The sequence below is a fragment of the Bos indicus x Bos taurus genome, chromosome 1 (assembly GCF_003369695.1).
Source record: "Bos indicus x Bos taurus breed Angus x Brahman F1 hybrid chromosome 1, Bos_hybrid_MaternalHap_v2.0, whole genome shotgun sequence".
Lineage (NCBI taxonomy): Eukaryota > Metazoa > Chordata > Mammalia > Artiodactyla > Bovidae > Bos > Bos indicus x Bos taurus.
Window position 1 is genome coordinate 142,090,862 of NC_040076.1, and position 18,595 is coordinate 142,109,456.

Here is an 18,595-nt window from a genome sequence, read left to right on the forward strand (position 1 = left end):
ACCAGCTGCCTGGCATCTGACTTTTTTATCTAGTGGAAAAGATGAAAAAAGCCACCTACTGCATTCTTCACTCCTATCCACTATGATAGGTGAACGTTGGGAGAATGTCCCCCACTCCGGTCACCTGCAGCCTCTGGGACACTTACCCTTCTCCCCTCGTCACACTGTGCTGCTTGGTCCCAACCCCTAGCTGAGGGTGCCCGTTCGTAGTGTGTTTTATTCCACACCTCCTGGGCATCCTGCATCCTGCAAGGGCATTGTACCAGCATCACCTGTCCCCACGAGACCCTCCCCAATGGCTCCCCCCAGCAGACAAAGATGCTGTTGTCTTAAAAACAAAACCAAGCACAAGTTCGTCCTGTTTCCCTCTCTAGCTACTGTTCACGTCTTTGCTCTGAATGGCTATGTCTTTTGCTCGACCCTGTTTGAAACTTGCCCACATGCTATAAAGCAGCCTATAGGCCCATGAGTGTAGCTAATATTACTAGTTATATAGTTATACTCCAGTATAACTAGTCCTCCCCTCACAATCACCAGGACCCAGGTTCAGGTCCAGTAAGAAAGGGAACCAAGAGATGACTGTGGGTCATTCTTGTGTGTGTGCACGCTAAGTCGCTTCAGTCTTGTCCAACTCTGTGTGACCCCATGGGCTGTATCCCGCCAGGCTCCTCTGTCCATGGGATTTCCAAGGCAAGAATACTGGAGTGGATTACCCTGCCCTCCTCCAGGGGATCTTCCTGACCCAGGGACCAAACCCATGTCTCTTGCATCTCCTACTTTAGCAGGCAGGTTCTTTACCACTAGCACCACCTGGCAAGCCCAGATGATTCTTACATACAGTTTAAAAAGATGACCTTTCCCTTTGTAAACTGAGTTTCCCCTGGGGGAACCTGGCAATTTCTTGTTGGAGGATTTCCATGACCATTGGCTCTTAGTTCCTCTTTCACGCTCCTCCTCTGGCCCCTACCCTGTCCTCTACCTCGGCATCACCACCCGCTGGCCTTCTGGGGTTCTCACAGCTCTTGTGTGCCCTGGGTGGTCCTCAGAGCTCCCAAGCAACTGCCCACCCAGGGCAGCTTTCTTGATCCCCTGGACCAGCAGCAGCCTCCACTCTGTCTACAACTGCTTGGGTACTGAGTTTGCCCACCTGCCCACTCATGCATGGGCGCCTTTTCTGTGTGTTTCCATGGCACTGATGTGTCTGTTCTGCTCCCTTAGCCCTGCATCCCCACCACGAGCATCTTCATGCCTTTGGAAGGTAAATCTAAGAGGATGATGCCCTGGCTACCCAGTGACAAGGCAGCACAGACGGGGCAGCTTAAGCAGGTGTCCCTTCTCTCACAGTCCTGGAGGCTGGAAGGCCAAGCTCAAGCTCCCGAGGCCTCCTCCTGGGTGTATAGATGGTCGTCTCCTCTCTGTGTCCCCACAGGGTCCTCCCTCTAGTCCTGATCTCTTCTCAGGAGGACCTGGGCAGGTTGAATGAGCACCCACCCTGGTAACCTCATGTTAACTTCATCCGCTCTTTAAAGGCCCTACCTCCACATAGAGTCCCATTTGGAGGTCCTGAGCGTCACAACTAGACATCTCGGGACACACAGTTCAGTCCATAACAGGTGGTGATGGAGAAGACAAACCACCACCATTCCTCTGGAGATGCCATGCTTTGGGCACAGAGCTGTTTTGAACCATTGTTTTGTTTCACCCTCAAAATGACCCCACCCACCCATCTAGTCTCCTGTGTTCTCAATCACGTGATGACTGAGTGCCTCCCAGTGTCCATGTGACATGACATCCCTCTCCTCTCCCACAGGACATACACCTTCAGTGTAACCCCTGACCTGAGCTCCAGAAAGGACGGCGAGGCCAGCAGCAGACGGAACGGGGACCCCAACCCACCATCCTCGTCCAGGAGCCTCAGCAGCCTGCAGTCCCTACAGGTAACGGGGCCCTTGATGCCAAACAAACCACGCAACCGTGCCCTGGGTCAGCTCCGGGGAGACTCGGCCCCCCAGGAGCAGCTTTCATTCAGACACTGCTTCCTGGAGCTCAGGCCTGGGTGGGCCAGCAAAGGGCCCATCCTTCTGCTACAACATCCCTCTGCTCCATCCATCCGGGGAAGAGGGTGACCCCCACACACATATACATATACACATACACACACATACACACATACATACATACACACATACACACACTCACATATACATATATATACACACCACACACACACATATACACATACACACACACCACACACACACATACACACACTCACATATACACATACACACATATACACACACACATATATACACATACATACACTCATACACACACATATACACATACACACACATATACACATATACACACTCACATACACATCACACACACACACGCTCACATACACATACACACACACTACACATACACATATACATATATACACTACATGTACGTATACACACACATACACACACCACACACACATATACACATACACACACAATACACACACATATATACATACACACACTCACATATACACATACACACATATACACATACACACATATACACACATACACACACTACACATACACATATCACATATACATGCACACATATATACACACACATACACACATATACACACACATACACACATATACACATACACACACATATCCACACTCACATATACATATACACACACTCATATATACACATACACACACACTACACATACACATATACACACACACACATGGCTGTGAACCTGTCCAGTGTCCACAGGACAGTGTCCACAGTGTCCACATACAGCTCTTGTCTAAAGCTCGGTACTCGTGACCAAAGCTCAGTCACTCACGGGGCCAGGACACATGCTGGGGAAGGGGCAGAGGCCCAGCCCTCCCAGTTTGCCATGCTCTCTCCCTAACTCTGCCATCAGCCAGCTGACTCCTGCCCCAAGAACTCACCAGCCCCCAGAGGCTGCCTCTAGGTCAGACAAGAGCTGCACACAGGGCAGGGGAACCAGAACAGCGTGAGGGCATCACGGTGACCTCTAGCCCGGTCCTCAGGGGGACCACAGCCCGGGAAGAGGAGCCACTGACTGGGGGCCAGAGGCCTGCCGGCCCCAGGCAGACACAGATGGGCACCACCTGCTGCCTGCCTCAGTCTTACTGGGGAGGGGGAGAACTGGCCTAGAGTAGGGCTGGGGGCCCCCTGAGGCTGAGCCCCCTCTTTTCAGATTGAACAAGGAGAGGAGTTAGGTGGAAAAGCTCAGCCTCAGGCTCAGCCTCTGTGTGAACGTGCTGGTGTTTAGTGGGTGAGACCCTGACACCAGTCCTTGTGAATGGAACCCTCCTCTGGTCTGAGACCACTTCATCCACATGGTGAGAAAGGAAAACTGGCTACAGGTATGCCAAAACAATCATGTAGTGGGCTGAACAACGGCCCCAAAGAAGTGAGGTCTCAATTCCTGCCGCCTGTGAAACTTACAAGGAAACGTGTGTCTGCCTGTGGGACTGAGATGAGGATCTCAGTGGAGAGGTTGTTCTGGATTATCCCGTGATCCTAAACCAAATCACCAAAAGCAGGGGTGTGATGCGCGTAGAAGAGGAGACACAGCACTCAGGGAGAAGCCATGTGCCCAGGAGGCAGAACCTGGAGCCACACACCAAGGCAGCCACATGCCAAGGATGCTGGGGCTGCCAGGAGCTCAAAGAGGCAGGAAGGACCCTCTCCTAGAGCTTCTGAGGGGAACTGGCCCTGTGATAGCCTTCAGAACCAGAAGGGAACAAGCTACTTTTGTTTTCAGCCCCTGAAGTGGGTGCTATAACATCCCTGGTGACCCTGACCCCAGGCATGACCAAGTCCTGCGTCCTCCGTGGAGTCCCCCCTGCCCACCTCCTGTGGCAGCACCATCAGCTCTGCTCCCCCTCCATCCTCTAGCATCTGTGACTCATCTTTCCACGCTTGTCCTCAGCCCCAGTGAGACCCCCCTAAGTGGGGCACCTGTGGACGACTCCCTGTGTCCCAGAATCAGGCATAGGTGCTCCGGATGCTGACGGCACAAGTCACAGGAGACCATGGGCCTGTGCTGATGTGGAATTTCCCATTCTGCTCCAGAATTGCTGTTCAGTCGCTCAGTCATGTTCGACTCTTTGTGACCCCCATGGACTGTAGCCCACCAGCTTCCTCTGTCCTTGGGATTCTCCAAGTGGGTTGCCATGCCCTCCTCCAGGGGATCCTCCCAACCCAGGGATCAAACTTGTGTCTCTCTACATCTCTTGCATTGGCAAGTGGGTTCTTTACCACTAGTGCCACCTGGGAAGCCCCTCTTCCCTGGTTACTAAACATACTAAACATACTAAACATATAGCTAAACATATACCCTGACACCAAGCAGAGAACCATCTTTAACATGCCAACACCTGGGTGGTCCTGGAGGGCCCCTCAGAAGAGGACCAGTGCCAGCAACAGAAGAGACTAGGATGGATGGATGGATAAATGATAGATAGACAGATAGACAGATAATAGATACATAGAAGATACATAGATAGATACATTAGATACAGGTGGTCCCCAACTTATAAGGTTCAACTTACAATCTTTTGACTTTACGATGATGTAAAAGCAAATCGTTCAGTAGAATTTTAAATACTTGAATTCTGCTCTTTTCCAAGACTAGTGATGTGTAGTCCAGTCCCCTCTCTGATGCTTGGCAGTGGCAGCACAGCCCCATTAGCCCTTGATCACGAGGGTGAAATACTGATACACTGATAACCATGCTGCACCTAGACAGCCGTTCCGTTTTTCACTTTCAGTACCGTATCCAGCAAGTCACAGGAGATGTTCAACACAATTATAAAATACGCTTTGTGATAGATGAGTTTGCCCCTCAGTCAGCTAATGTAGGTATCTGAACATGGTTAAGGCAGACTGAGCTGAGCTAGATGGTCAGTAGTTTCGATGCATTAAATGCATTTCTGACTTAAGACATTTTCAACTTATGATGGTTTTATTGAAATGTAACCCATCACAAGTTAAGAAAAGATCTGTACTTATCTACGTATCATATATATAGATCTATTATACCATGTAATATGTATTTTATACTATTATGTTAATACTATAGATTATGGATTTCCCTGGTGGCTCAGAAGGTAAAGAATCTGCCTGCAACGTGGGAGACCCAAGTTCAATCCCTGGGTCAGAAAATGTTTCATTCCAGCAGCCTGAAGGGACAAGACCAGGGTAGGCACTTGGAAGAAGAGGGAAGGTGGAAAACCGATGTGCTGAGGGGTGGACCATTCATTCCACTTTCTCTCCACTTCCTGTGTGCACTCTAGTGCCCAGAACATTAAAGGCTGCAAGAAATAACAGATGATTCTACTCCCACCTCATTGTAAAGGCCCCGATAAGACAGGCTGCAGCTGCTCAACAGGCTTCCCAGCTGACACTAGTGGTAAAGAACCCACCTGCCGATGCAGGACATATAAGAGACGTGGGTTCAATCCCTGGGTGGGGAAGATCCCCTGGAGGAGGGCATGGCAATCGACTCCAGCATTCTTGCCTGGAGAATCCCATGGACAGAGGAGCCTGGCAGGCTGCAGTCCACAGGGTTGCAAAGAGTCAGACACGACTGAAGTGACTGAGTACAGCACAGCATAGCTATTGAACAAGGACGGGAGGGATGCCTTGGAGTGGGGGCCGGGGACAAGTCTCAGAACGCAGTGTTAAACCTCAGGCGCCTCTCCTCCCCCCATCCCAGGCCACGATAGTGAGGAGAAGTGTCCTGGTGGTACGCCATGGGGAGAGGGTGGACCAGATCTTCGGGAAGTCCTGGCTGCAGCAGTGTACAACACCCGATGGTAAGTACAGTCCTGGCAGGATCCAAACAGAGGAATTAGAGCTAACACAGATCACGTCTCAGTATGCTTAGTCAGAGCCCTGGGGCACCATTCTTTACTCAGACTGAACTCCCATCAGAACCTAACCTCCTCCCAGATCCTCAGCTTCTTTGGAGCTCTGCCCTCTGCTTCACAAAGTGACCACAGATGAAGCATCACGGAGGCAGAAGACTCAATAGAATAGGTTCACATGTGGGGAGTCATAGATGCTCTTGAGAATATGATAAAAATGATGGAACTTCTCTTTGAATGGAAAACAAATACCACCTTCCGTGCAGAAGCAGTTAACACTTTGGCATTTAATAAAAGCCCTTAAAGCTTCCAGTTCCAGCAAAGTCTCTGTCAATGGAAATTCTGGGGAGGCAGCTTCTAGAAAAATCTTGCATAGAACCTAAAAAGACAAGATATGGAAAACAGCCGCTACCTCTCTCTGATTGGTGAACTGTTGGAAGGCTGGGCTGGTGTGTTCAGGCACAAGTGTTGACCGGCCACATGACATACATAGAGTAGGTCTCGGGAGAGGAATTTGGCTGCTAGAATCTGTTGTGGCCAGGATGTCTGGGAGACATGTGAGAGGATGTGAGGGCTTGGTGTGTTACGGAGTCCTCTGTGGGGATCACAGATAATCTGAGGATGAGATCAGACCTAACCCTACTGACTGTTTACTCTGAGCCAGGCTGTGGGCTCCAGGCATCTCCTTACTGACTCATTCAAACAACTATATCGTCGCCCACGTTTTACAGATAAGGGGAGTCAGTCAGCTGCCTCTAATACACAACTAGTCACTGGTGGTGCCAGGATGTGCACCAGACCGTCCAAGCAGAGTTCAAGGTCAAACTCAAGGTGAACCAAAGTGCTCTGAGCCTCTGAATGGATTGGGGTGGGGGCAGGGCAGTCCCAGTGAATCCCCGTGAAAAGTGAAAGTGAACATGAAGTCGCTCAGTCGTGTTGGACTCTCTGCGACCCTGTGGACTGTGGCCCACCAGGCTCCTCTATCCGTGGAATTCTCCAGCCTGAAGCAATTGACTAACAGCACACAATGCAGGACCCACTCCTGCCCTCTGTATTCCGGCCCACAGGCAATGTGACACCTTAAAGCCATGGAGATGGGTTGAATTGCATCTAACTAATTAATGCCAATTTGAGATTCGTATTGAGTTAAGCTAAGTCAGTCATGGAGATGCTTGTTCTTAATCAGGGCAGTTGCACGAGTGTATCTTTGGGAGGGGTTTGAGAAGATGAAGAAGGTCTGGTGGTGCCTGCAGATGAAACACAGGTTTTCTGAGTTTGAGGAAATGTGTGCTGAGTAGAGTAGAATTTCCTCCTGAAATTTAATCTACATTGCAGGGTGCATTCAAGAAAAAACACCATTGACAACAGTTTAATTACTGTGCTTCAAATGTGGGTCTTGATCTTAAGCATTTAGTGGGACAGGTATGACCTAACTTGATGGAATTGAACAACTGGTGCTTATTTATGCTGTAGGAAGATATTACCGGCCAGACCTGAACTTCCCTCGCAGCCTGCCCAAACGGAGCCGTGGCATCAAAGACTTTGAAAACGATCCACCATTATCGTCTTGTGGAATTTTCCAGTCCAGGATGGCAGGTATGTTTGAGGCTCAACCTAGGAGGAATGGGGCTTCCCAGGTGGCTTGGTGGTAAAAAATCTGCCTGCCAAGGCAGGAAATGAAGGGTTCAACCCCTGGATTGGGAAGATCCCTTAGAGAAGGAAATGGTAACCCACTCCAGCATTCTTGCCGGGAGAATCCCATGGACAGAGGAACCTGGCAGGCTACAGTCCATGGGGTTGCAAGAGTCAGACACAACTTAGCGATTAAATAGCAACAACCAAGAGAACAGTAACAATGATTGTAGCAGTGATTATCACTCACTGGTACTGAGCCCTTGCCACATGCTTTGAAGGCAGTAATAGCATTATCCTCACTCTGCTGATGAAGAAACTGAGGCCCAGAGAGGTTAAGTATGTTGCCCAAGATCACATAGTAACCCAAGATCACACAGCAAGTAGGAAGCTCAGAGACTTGACCCAGGAATGGGTTGGTGGGGAAGTCAGGAGGAATGAAAGGGATGAAAAGAACAAGAGAGAAAAGGAAAAAAAACAAAATCAGTGATCACTGTGTACACCAAGGATGTCATTACATCCTGTCTTTGATTTTATTTCAAAATCTGTCCCTTTGGGCTTTTGTTTTGTCTGAGGTTCTGGTTCCACATGATTGACCTTGTGGAAGAGAAGAGGCCATTGAGCTCATCTGGTCTGCGTTCTATGAATTAAGAAACTCAAATCTAGAATCGGGAAAGTTCATGGGCTTCCCAAGTCACACAGTGGTTAACTGGAAGAACATACTAAAACCAGCTCCTCCCTGGGGCCATGCTGGCTGACCTTAATCACAGTTTCCACCCACACATCAGGCACAATCGTATGGGATGCATACACTGGGGGTGGGAATCATGGAGCTACATAAAAGCTTTCCTACCACAGGTAGTAAGCTGCCCTCCGAAGTTGCCCCCTTGGGCGGCTACAGTGATGAAGAGGGCACATTTCCCACTGCTGTTTTCCAGGGGAAGCTCTGCTGGACAGCGGCATCAGGATCACCTCAGTCTTCAGCTCCCCCGCCCTCCGCTGTTTGCAGACGGCCAAACATATACTGGGAGGTCAGTGAGAACTGCAGCGACCTTCTCACATGGCCGTGACCTCATGGTTCTTCTCTGGGGGGAGAGGGCAGTGAGCAGAGGTGCAAAGAAAGTGGATGGCTGTGAATGACAGTCTAAATTTACAAGACAGTTGCGAACCAGCCCCTGAGAACTGTGAGGAGGCACTGAGCCTGTTAGCATTTCTGGAAGGTCAAGATTTTAATTTGCCTTTGACCACCTTATGCATGAGTTTTTTAAGAGAGGTTGGTGCTGAGCTTAGAAGAGCAGTGGAAAGGATGTCATTGGAGGAGGAGTTATCAAAGGTGTGAAAAAAAATCAGTTTATGGAATGGGTTTTTCTATAGCAAAAATATGTGCTATTTTTGGCAAAACAGATCATGACTTCCATTTCCAGTTTTCTAATTTACAATAGAAAGTGGAGCTTTTTTTTCTCATTAAAAAAAAATCCTAGGGTAGGGTGAGTTGGGAGAGTTAGAATGTTCTAGAAGATGACTCTGATCCACCCTCTGCTTTGGCTCGGTCTGGGCTAAGTGTTTGCCAGGATGGCACTTCTGTGTGACTAACAGGCTCCACAATTGTTCATCTTTTCCGAGGATCAGTGGACCAGCCAAGTCCTCATGGGTGTGCTCCTTCTTAACCTGAGGATGAGCCCAAGTGCCGTGTGCAGTGGGGCCCACGCAAGGATAGGGTGAGCACCAGGGGGCTGCAGGTGTCTCCCAGATCCCGGGAGACTCCGGTCCTTCCTGATGGACAGAGGGTCATCCTGATAGCCTCCAACTGCCCAGTGGCTCTTGTCTGAGAACTAGCATGACTGTGCATGAAATAAAATCACGTTATTTTCCCCCCAAAGGGTTGATTTAGACCTAGGAAGAGACTTTTTTACAGAAAGCCAAAATAAACCCTGAAGATGATAAACACGTGTGTTCTGTTGAATTCAGAGTTCAAACTGGAGAAAAAAGTTAAGATAAGAGTGGAACCTGGCATCTTTGAATGGACCAAATGGGAGGCCGGCAAAACCACCCCCACCCTCATGACCCTGGAAGAGATGAAGGAGGCAGATTTCAACGTCAGCCTGGATTACAGGTGAGCCGCCTCACGGTCATGGTGTCTGCAACTAGGCTTCCTGCTGCTTGTTTAAAGATGATGATGAAGGTATTATCACGAGGGACCATTGCAGTGGGGCGTGGCAGAAGAAGAGAGATGGGACTCCTCTCCAAATACAAGGCCCAGTGGGGATTTTTCAACCAGGAGAGGGGTGGGGTGGGAAGTTCATATAAGAATAGGGCGATTCTTGCAGACCTTAAACAATCCTTACTGCAGACAGGTAGGGGGACAGACACATCTGGAGGTGGACGGGGAGCCGAGTTTGCTCAGGTATCCAGGGTGGTCAGATACAGGGGGTGAGGGGTTCTGACTGAACTCAGTCCACAAGGTTGGACGTGAAGCCTACAGGTCCAGCCCACTGAGAAGAGGGTCAGGGAGCCCGGCTAGCATGTGTCAGCCAGAGAACCGCCCGTAGCTGGCTCTGCCATCACAAGCCTGTGTGCCTGTTGCTCAGTGACAATGCAGGCTGCAGCCCCCAACACCAGCCCTTTGCTGGTTTGGGGCACAAAACTGGAGGCTCACTGCTGACCATGAGCCCTAGCTAAAGGCAGAGCCATCTCGCTCCTTCTGTTGACACATGGGCCAGAATGGCAGCTCCCCTCTCCTCCTCCAGGCCCGCCTTCCCCCTCGCCTCTCTCCTGCCAGCCGAGAGCTATGATGATTACGTGCACAGGTGTGCAGTGAGCATGGAACAGATCGTCAGCACCTGCCCACAGGATGGTAAGTGCCCCAGCGACCTTGGTGCCAGCAGCCCCTGGGGCCAGAGTCCCCTACCTCTGAGTTAGAAATGGCTGATATTGAACCTAGGAATGCCCTGACCTCCCCATCCAGTTTCCCCACCTCCAGAGTGCTGCACACTGCCTCTGTAGAGACACACGCCGCCCCCAACCCTGGGGCCCCCAATTCCGGAACCGATGGGACCCAGGATCACAGGGTCAACACAGACCACCCATGCCCACTTCCCAGGAAACAAAAGTAGAAGCTAAGAACCAGACTACCAAATGTTGGGTCGTGTCTAAATGACAATTCAAACAAAACATCTGTTTAAGTTGATGGCTGAGACCATTAGAGAAATTTAAATATGGAAGGTGAATATGGAAATATTTAAAAAACACTTAATTTTGTTAGTGGGGTAATGATATGGCAGTTGTGTAAAAATGAGAAGTCCTCATTTGGAGATGCAAACTGTGGTACATCCTGCGAAGTAGCGTGATGTTTGGGCTATGCTCTAAAAAACTGCATTAAGTGTTCATTATCCAACGAACAAATTAAGATGTACCTATGTACAATGGAATGCCACTCGGCCATAAAAAGGATGGAATTTTGACATTTGTAACAACATGGATGGACTTGGAGGGCATTATGCTAAGTGAGATAAGTCAGACAGAGAAAGACAAACACGGCACTTGTACGTGGAATCTAAAAATACAACAAACTAGTGAATATAACACAGAAAGAAGCAGACGCACAGATATAGAGAATGAATGAGTGGTGGGAGAGTGAAGCAGTGGGGAGAGGGAAGTAGGGAGGGGCAAGATGGAAGAGGGGAGCAGGAGATACAAACTGTTAGGTATAAAATAAGCTGCAAGGATCTACTGTGCAACACGGGGAAAACAGCCAATATTTTACAGTAACTATGAATGGAGTATAACTGTTAACATTGCAAATCACTATATTGTATGCCTTATATAATATTGCACATCAACTATACTTCAGTAAAAATAAAAATACCTCACGGGGAAGGATGTCAGGTAACAGATGATACCAGAGGGGCAGAACATCAACAAATGTTGGAGCTCCCTAATGAGGACACAGGGATTCATCAGACCTGCCTTTGGGGTATATATGAAAATGTCCATGGTGAAACATGAAAAGCCAATCCTATAAGACTTAAGTTAGCAAATGTGAACATCATCCATGTGTCAGGCATCAAATAGAACATCATGGGGAAAATCTCAGTGAAGAAGATGTATAATCTACCCTCAAGGGATATTTGAATGTTGTAGAAGTGGACATGGAACAACAGACTGGTTCCAAATAGGAAAAGGAGTACGTCAAGGCTGTATATTGTCACCCTGCTTATTTAACTTATATGCAGAGTACATCAAGAGAAATGCTGGACTGGAAGAAACACAAGCTGGAATCAAGATTGCCGGGAGAAATATCAATAACCTCAGATATGCAGATGACACCACCCTTATGGCAGAAAGTGAAGAGGAACTCAAAAGACTCTTGATGAAAGTGAAAGTGGAGAGTGAAAAAGTTGGCTTAAAGCTCAACATTCAGAAAATGAAGATCATGGCATCCGGTCCCATCACTTCATGGGAAATAGATGGGGAAACAGTGGAAACAGTGTCAGACTTTATGTTTTTGGCTCCAAAATCACTGCAGATGGTGACTGCAGCCATGAAATTAAAAGACGCTTACTCCTTGGAAGGAAAGTTATGACCAACCTAGATAGCATATTCAACAGCAGAGACATGACTTTGCCAACAAAGGTCTATCTAGTCAAGGCTATGGTTTTTCCAGTGGTCATGTATGGATGTGAGAGTTGGACTGTGAAGAAAACTGAGCGCCAAAGAATTGATGCTTTTGAACTGTGGTGTTGAGAAGACTCTTGAGAGTCCCTTGGACTGCAAGGAGATCCAACCAGTCCATTCTGAAGCAGATCAGCCCTGGGATTTCTTTGGAAGGAATGATGCTAAAGCTGAAACTCCAGTACTTTGGCCACCTCATGAGAAGAGTTGACTCCCTGGAAAAAACTCTGATGCTGGGAGGGATTGGGGGCAGGAGGAGAAGGGGACGACAGAGGATGAGATGGCTGGATGGCATCACTGACTTGATGGACGTGAGTCTGAGTGAACTCCGGGAGTTGGTGATGGACAGGGAGGCCTGGCGTGCTGCGATTCATGGGGTTGCAAATAGTCGGACGCAACTGAGCGACTGAACTAAACTAAAAAACTAAAGAAGAAAGGAGCGGACATGTCTGGAATAGCAAGAATGTTACAGGCTTCACCTGTGACTCAGTGGTAAAGAGCCTGCCTGCAGTGCAGGAGATGCACGAGATGTGGCCTCCAAAGTAATGGTGCCATTGCAACCCCATGGACTGTAGCCTGCCAGGCTCCTCTGTCCATGGGATTCTCCAGGCAAGAATACTGGAGTGGGCTGCCGTGCCTTTCTCCAGGGGATCTTCCCAACCCAGGGATTGAACCTTCGTCTCTAGTGTCTCCTGCATTACAGGTAGGTTGTTTACCACTATGCCACCTGGGAAGTCCTTACAGTCACCTGAATGGATCACTCTGTGGCCCAGGACTTTCCAAGGAAGTTCGGGTTCCAGTTTCCTCCTCAGGTGGTTCAGTGGGTACAGCCGCAGGGTGTCCCTGACTCAGCAGCAGGTCTAACTCCCCAGCCTGGCTTCATCCCAGCCTTGGCTGCCCATACATGTTGCCCTGGACTCTGAAGGTCCTTCCATAAAATGAGAGTCCTCTGTGGTCCATTGTGATGACCAGCTGATCAAGCTCAAGTTCACAGGCCTTGTCGACAGAGCTCAGAGCATGGCACTGTCCCATCCCTGAAGCTCGAGGGCGGGTATGTCTGCACCCACCGTGTGTGAGGATGTGACAGGCTCAGAAGACCTTGCACGCAAACCAGAGGCCAGTTGCCAGTGTTATTAACCTGTTACCAACCATGTCTGCCTCCACCCGGGGTTGCCAAGGCCTCGGGGCACCACAAGTTTATTCCACTCGACCACTTTGGGGCCCCTGTCTGATTAGGGGCATCCTCTGTGCCTGCCCTGACTCGGGGTGCTTTCCTTCAACGGCAGGCGTCATCCTGGTCGTGGGCCACAGCTCGGCGCTGGACACCTGCACTCGCCCGCTGCTTGGGCTGCCGCCCCGGGACTGCGCGGACTTCGCCCAGCTCGTGAGAAAGGTACGCGCCCCCTCTTTTCTCTTGGGGCCACGGAAGCAGGCAGCCTGAGGATGCGGGTCCCCACACCCCCTTCTCAGAACAGAAACAAATGTCCTGAACAACCCAGGGCAGCAGGGACACCCCCACCTTGTCCCCTGAGAAGGAGTCCGCTGCCTCTTGTGCAAAGGGTAGCCTCAGGCAGGGGTCTGTCAGAGGATGTCATCTTTATCATCATGGCAGCTTTGGCCATTTGCTGCCAAGTTAATATAAAAAACAAGACAGAGGACTTTTATAATCAGGTCATATGATAAGTCCTTACCACTCTAGTAGTCGAGCACATGGTCCATTTGGTGAGGGTAGGTGCGGGGGTTAAGCAAATTAAGAAAGAAGAGAAAGACCAGTTACTGGGCTGGCTTGCTCTGGGGATGGTGGTGGGTGAGGGGGGAGACTGCAGACAGACAGAAAGCAGCCCCTCCCTCTAGCCTTTGGAGTCATCAAGCCATGGAACATAGGAGCTTGTTGAAGCTGTCAGAGTGCCTGGTGCTGGGCTGGGGTCACGTGTTGTTGTTCAGTCATGAACTCTCTGGACCCCATGGACTGCAGCACACCAGGCTTCCCTGCCTTTCACTATCTCTGGGAGTTTGCTCAGATTCTTGTCCATTGAGTCGGTGATGCCATCCAACCATCTCATCCACTGTCGTCCCCTTCTCCTCCTGCCCTCAACACATACTGAAAAATCAAGTGGGTGATGGATGTGTAGAGAAGAATAACAAGTGGGCCAACCTGTAGAGCATCACCCAGCAAAGCAGAGATGGCTTTCCTCCCATTGGCAAGACGAAGGAGGCAGGCAAACTCAGGACTCAGCCCTCCCCATTCCCTGCCCCAGAGACCTACTCAGGGATAGACTTGCCCTCTGCCCTTGTCCTTTTCATCAAGTTAATCAGTTGATTGACCGGCCTTGAGGCTGGGAGTGAAGCAGTGCAGACAACGCCTGTGACGAGCGATAGTCTCTGACCAGGTCACGGCACCATTGCCGGCCACAGCTTGTTTGCTGCAGGTGTGGGCAGCAAGGTGTCTCTGAGCCCCAGAGTGGCCTGGGGGCTGCAGAAGAGCAGACCCCTGGCCCAGCCTGGCCCAGCCAGCACCTCTCTTTGCTGTGCAAAGCCCTTGGGTCTCTGAGCCCCTCCCTGCGCTGCCAGGAAAAAATACAGTCCTCCATCACCCTGAGATGCCGTGGCACCCCCAGTTGTGACAGACGGTGAGGTCTGCAGACACTTCCCACTGCTGTGGGAGGGGCAGGGAGTCCCCCTGGGGGCCACTGTATTAGATGTTGGTGCCGAGTTCAAGGCCACAGTGCCAGCATGGATGTATCATGCCAGGCTTCAAGGCTGCTGGCTTGAGAACAAGTCTAAAATTGATCAACCTGGTATGGAATATTAATAACTGATTTAACTCTGCTCCAGGTCCCATCTCTGGGTATGTGCTTCTGCGAAGAAAACAAAGAGGAAGGAAAATGGGAGTTGGTGAACCCACCCGTGAAGACGCTGACTCACGGCTCCAACTCTGCGTTTAACTGGAGGAACTGGATCCAGGGCAACTGATGCCACCTCTGTTTGCATGCCTCACATTGGAGAGAAGGGACTCTGCAGAGGCTGTGAGGCACTGCTATCTTGAAGGGATGGGGGTTTCCCCGAGGTGATTCACAGAAGCACAAAACGCACTTTCAGACACCGGAGTGTTGGTCATCTGCCAACTGCCACCCTGCGAGCTAGGCTGTGGGGACACCATCTTGTACCCTGTGCATCTGCCGTGCCACTTGGCGGGAGATGAGGACCCGTGACTCTGGTTCCAGACCCACCCCAAGCCTACCCCAGGGAAAATTCCACTTTATATGTTTTTGTCAAGTTCCCAGCTATTTTTCCTTTTTCTGTTTCAATCACTCTTGGGCTGTTTCCACACAGGCTGAAGGAGGTAAAATATTGAATAAAATGGTGCAAGGAAACCACCTACCAGATAAAAACCAGGAACCGAGCTTGGTGTCCACAGACCAGGTATCAGTGACCTGCTGCTGCTATAATGAGTGAGCCCATGGTGGTGGTTAGAGACACAAGTTTTAAACACACACGCATTTACTCTGTTGCAGCCCTGCAGGCCAGCAGTTCTGAAATGGGCCAGAGGAGTACTCTTCTTCCACAGCCTTCAGGGAGAGTCTGATTCTGTTTCTCTGGCCTTCAGAGGTGCCCGCACTCCTGGCCCCTGGCACCCTCCTCCATCCTCAAAGGCAGCGGTGGCGCCCCTTCAGATCCCCCTGCTCCTCTACTTACACAGTCACATCGCCTTCTGCTGCTGACTCTCCCATCTCCCTTTTGTGAATTCCCTCAGATTACACTGAACCCACCCAACAATCTGAATATCTCCCCATCTCAAGACCCTTAACTTAATTCCACCCGCAAAGTCCCCTTCGCCGTACCATGTGACACAGTCACGGGCCCAGGGCTCAGGGCGTGCACCTCTCAGGGGCCACCCTTCAGCCCATCACCCCCCGTCCTCCCAAGCACATTGGGCTATTTATGCAGAGGCCAGGGTGGAAGGCTTGTGACATCCCCTTGGTGCAGGGCTTACTCAGTTCCTCTTTTGCTCCATTTTGATCCAGTGGAGCTGGGAGGAGGGCTTTGAAAAATGGAGGGGGTGGGTCCCGCCCTGACTGTCAGGAGAGAGAAACCAGAGAGGACCCCCACCCAGGCACAGTGAAGCCTCCAGGGATGGTGCAGCCAAGGGTGCTCTGACTTTGAACAAGCTGGTCCAGGCAGTCAATGGAAGGGGCACCCAGCTCCGTCCTCTCACCCCATCCTTGCCCAAGAAGAAGAAATAGCCCTCAGAGTGCTCAGAGGGAGGGCGCAGTCACGCTGAGACACTCTGCTGACCCCAACACCTCTATTCTTTTCTGGATACACCAGTGCCACACTGACATTCCTAATCATGATGGTGAATAAAAATGTCACAAGTCAAGCTCGTGGGATTTACACATTTGCCACTTCTTTGGGGTGGTCCCCAAGACATCTGGGTTCACCCTCTGTGGGCTGAGGCTTCTGGGTCTCATGGCCTGAGTGATGAAGGAGGCAAACCACCACCTCCTCCTCACTGGACTACCTGTGGGCGTCTACACCAGACAACAAGATGGGTCTGAACCTCAGAGCTTGAGGTCAAGTATGCAAGGGACACAGTTCTCTTTATATCCTATAATGCTGGTTGACAAGACCTCCTTCTGCAACAAAGGTAGAAAAGCCCTCTTCTGTCATTCTTGACTTCTAGAATGACCCTCAAGTGGGAGGTGGGGGGAGTGGGTGGGAGGCGGCTGGAGCACAGAACTGTGCTGGGGAGGGGTGCAGAGCGAGGTGCCTTTGGAAGTGTTTCATTATTTGGCATAAGTTTTTGGTGAACTAATAAGAAACCAAAAAAAAAAGAAAAAATTTCTGAGCACTTTCTTCTTTCCTTTTGCCCTGCTGGTCCTCAGGGTTCACAAGCCTCATCTGACCCCTGCTGATATCATCTGGAAACAGACATCCTGTTCCCACAAGCTCCCGCCTCCAACCCTCCCCGCTCCCCACATCATCTCTTCGATGTCTTCACCTATGGACAGGAACAAAACTTGAAAGGAACCCCCCAGCGTGGTTTACTCGCATCCCCGACCCAGCAAACGCTGTCTATGAATCTGGGGGTGGGATGACTGGGATTCTTCCCAGCTGAGCTTTCTCAGAAGAAGGGAGGAGGCTGAAGCTGGAGGAGGAGTTGGCCTAGGGCTGGGTTGCCGAGGAGCCGGGGATCCTGAACTCACACCCGTGATGGAGAAGCACTGAGCCGCAGGTTCTGGGGCCACCAGTCCCTGCAAACACTCTGCTGAGTTTCTCTGAGAAGAAAGACCCGTCACGTTCCGCTGAAGCCAGTCTTATTTTAGAGCCAAATTTCAGACGCTTCAGCTACAAGTTGTGTTGCTGAATCCTGTCTTCCCTTCCCAAAATTCGTTCAGATGAAGTCCTAACCCCAGCACTTGAGAATGGGACTTTTTTTTTGGGGGGGGGGGGACAGGCCTTTAAAGAGGTAATAAAAGTGAAATGCACTCACTGGGGTGGCCCTAACCCAAGATGACCAATGTCCTTATAAGAAGAGGAGATGAGGACCCTGACACACACAGGATGACCACATGAGGACACGGAGCAGACGGCCATCCATATGCCCAGAGAAAGGCCTCAGGAGAACCAGCCCCGCCCACACCTCAGCCTTGGATTCCCAGCCTCCAGAGCGTAAGACTAATTAGCAACTATTTTTTGAGCTGCCCAGCCTATGGCACTTTGTCAAGGCAGCCCCAGGACACTAATACAGAGCGTGAAAAACACTGATACAAATGCCAAAAACAGATGTTTCTGAAGGGCTGGACCAGCCAGAGGCATGCAGTTCCCACAAGGAAGATAATAAATGTCACACCAACCGAACCCACTTAATGCATCCAGATTCATGCATGACCTCTTCTGACTCTTTCTGTACCTATTTTCAAATAGGAAACACAAAGATCTGACTCCCTGTGGGCAGCTCTTACAAGGAATAAAGGCAAGAACCCAGGCCACACAAAGGTCCTCCTGCCCTGGCCCTGGGGAAGAATGAGGTCTGGGGACACTGTGCCGACACCCTGATGTATTTCCCAGAGTCCCCAAGGGAGCATGGGTGCTTGAGGAGGGGTCTGTGGGACACTGCCCTTCTCAGCCCCCAAGTTCATGATGTCTTTGCCAACCTGCCACCTGGAGGAGGGCCAGGCACCCATCTAGGTCACGGCCAGGGCTCCCAGAACCTCTTTGCACAGAGACAAGTTGGGGTTCTCACCTTCTCCCAGGCCCTTTACTACTTGGTCTCAGGGGCTCACAAAGGTCTACAAACAGCTCTAACTGCTCCTCCCACACCATCCATATCAGCGCGAGGAGCCGTGGAAGATGAAGTGGAA

The 18,595-nt window shown here is 50.4% G+C and overlaps 1 protein-coding gene across 1 annotated transcript in view; it reads left to right on the forward strand.

Annotated features, from left to right (window-relative positions):
- Nucleotides 1-16,611, forward strand: part of UBASH3A (ubiquitin associated and SH3 domain containing A) — a 42,894-nt gene extending 26,283 nt beyond the window's left edge. Inside the window, exons 7-14 of the mRNA XM_027546871.1 lie at nucleotides 1,811-1,937; nucleotides 5,777-5,876; nucleotides 7,401-7,523; nucleotides 8,498-8,590; nucleotides 9,528-9,672; nucleotides 10,307-10,413; nucleotides 13,517-13,623; nucleotides 15,066-16,611. Coding sequence (XP_027402672.1) covers nucleotides 1,811-1,937; nucleotides 5,777-5,876; nucleotides 7,401-7,523; nucleotides 8,498-8,590; nucleotides 9,528-9,672; nucleotides 10,307-10,413; nucleotides 13,517-13,623; nucleotides 15,066-15,203 — 940 coding nt within the window. The 3' untranslated portion in view covers nucleotides 15,204-16,611. The remainder of the gene's footprint in view (nucleotides 1-1,810; nucleotides 1,938-5,776; nucleotides 5,877-7,400; nucleotides 7,524-8,497; nucleotides 8,591-9,527; nucleotides 9,673-10,306; nucleotides 10,414-13,516; nucleotides 13,624-15,065) is intronic.
- Nucleotides 16,612-18,595: the final 1,984 nt, after the last annotated feature.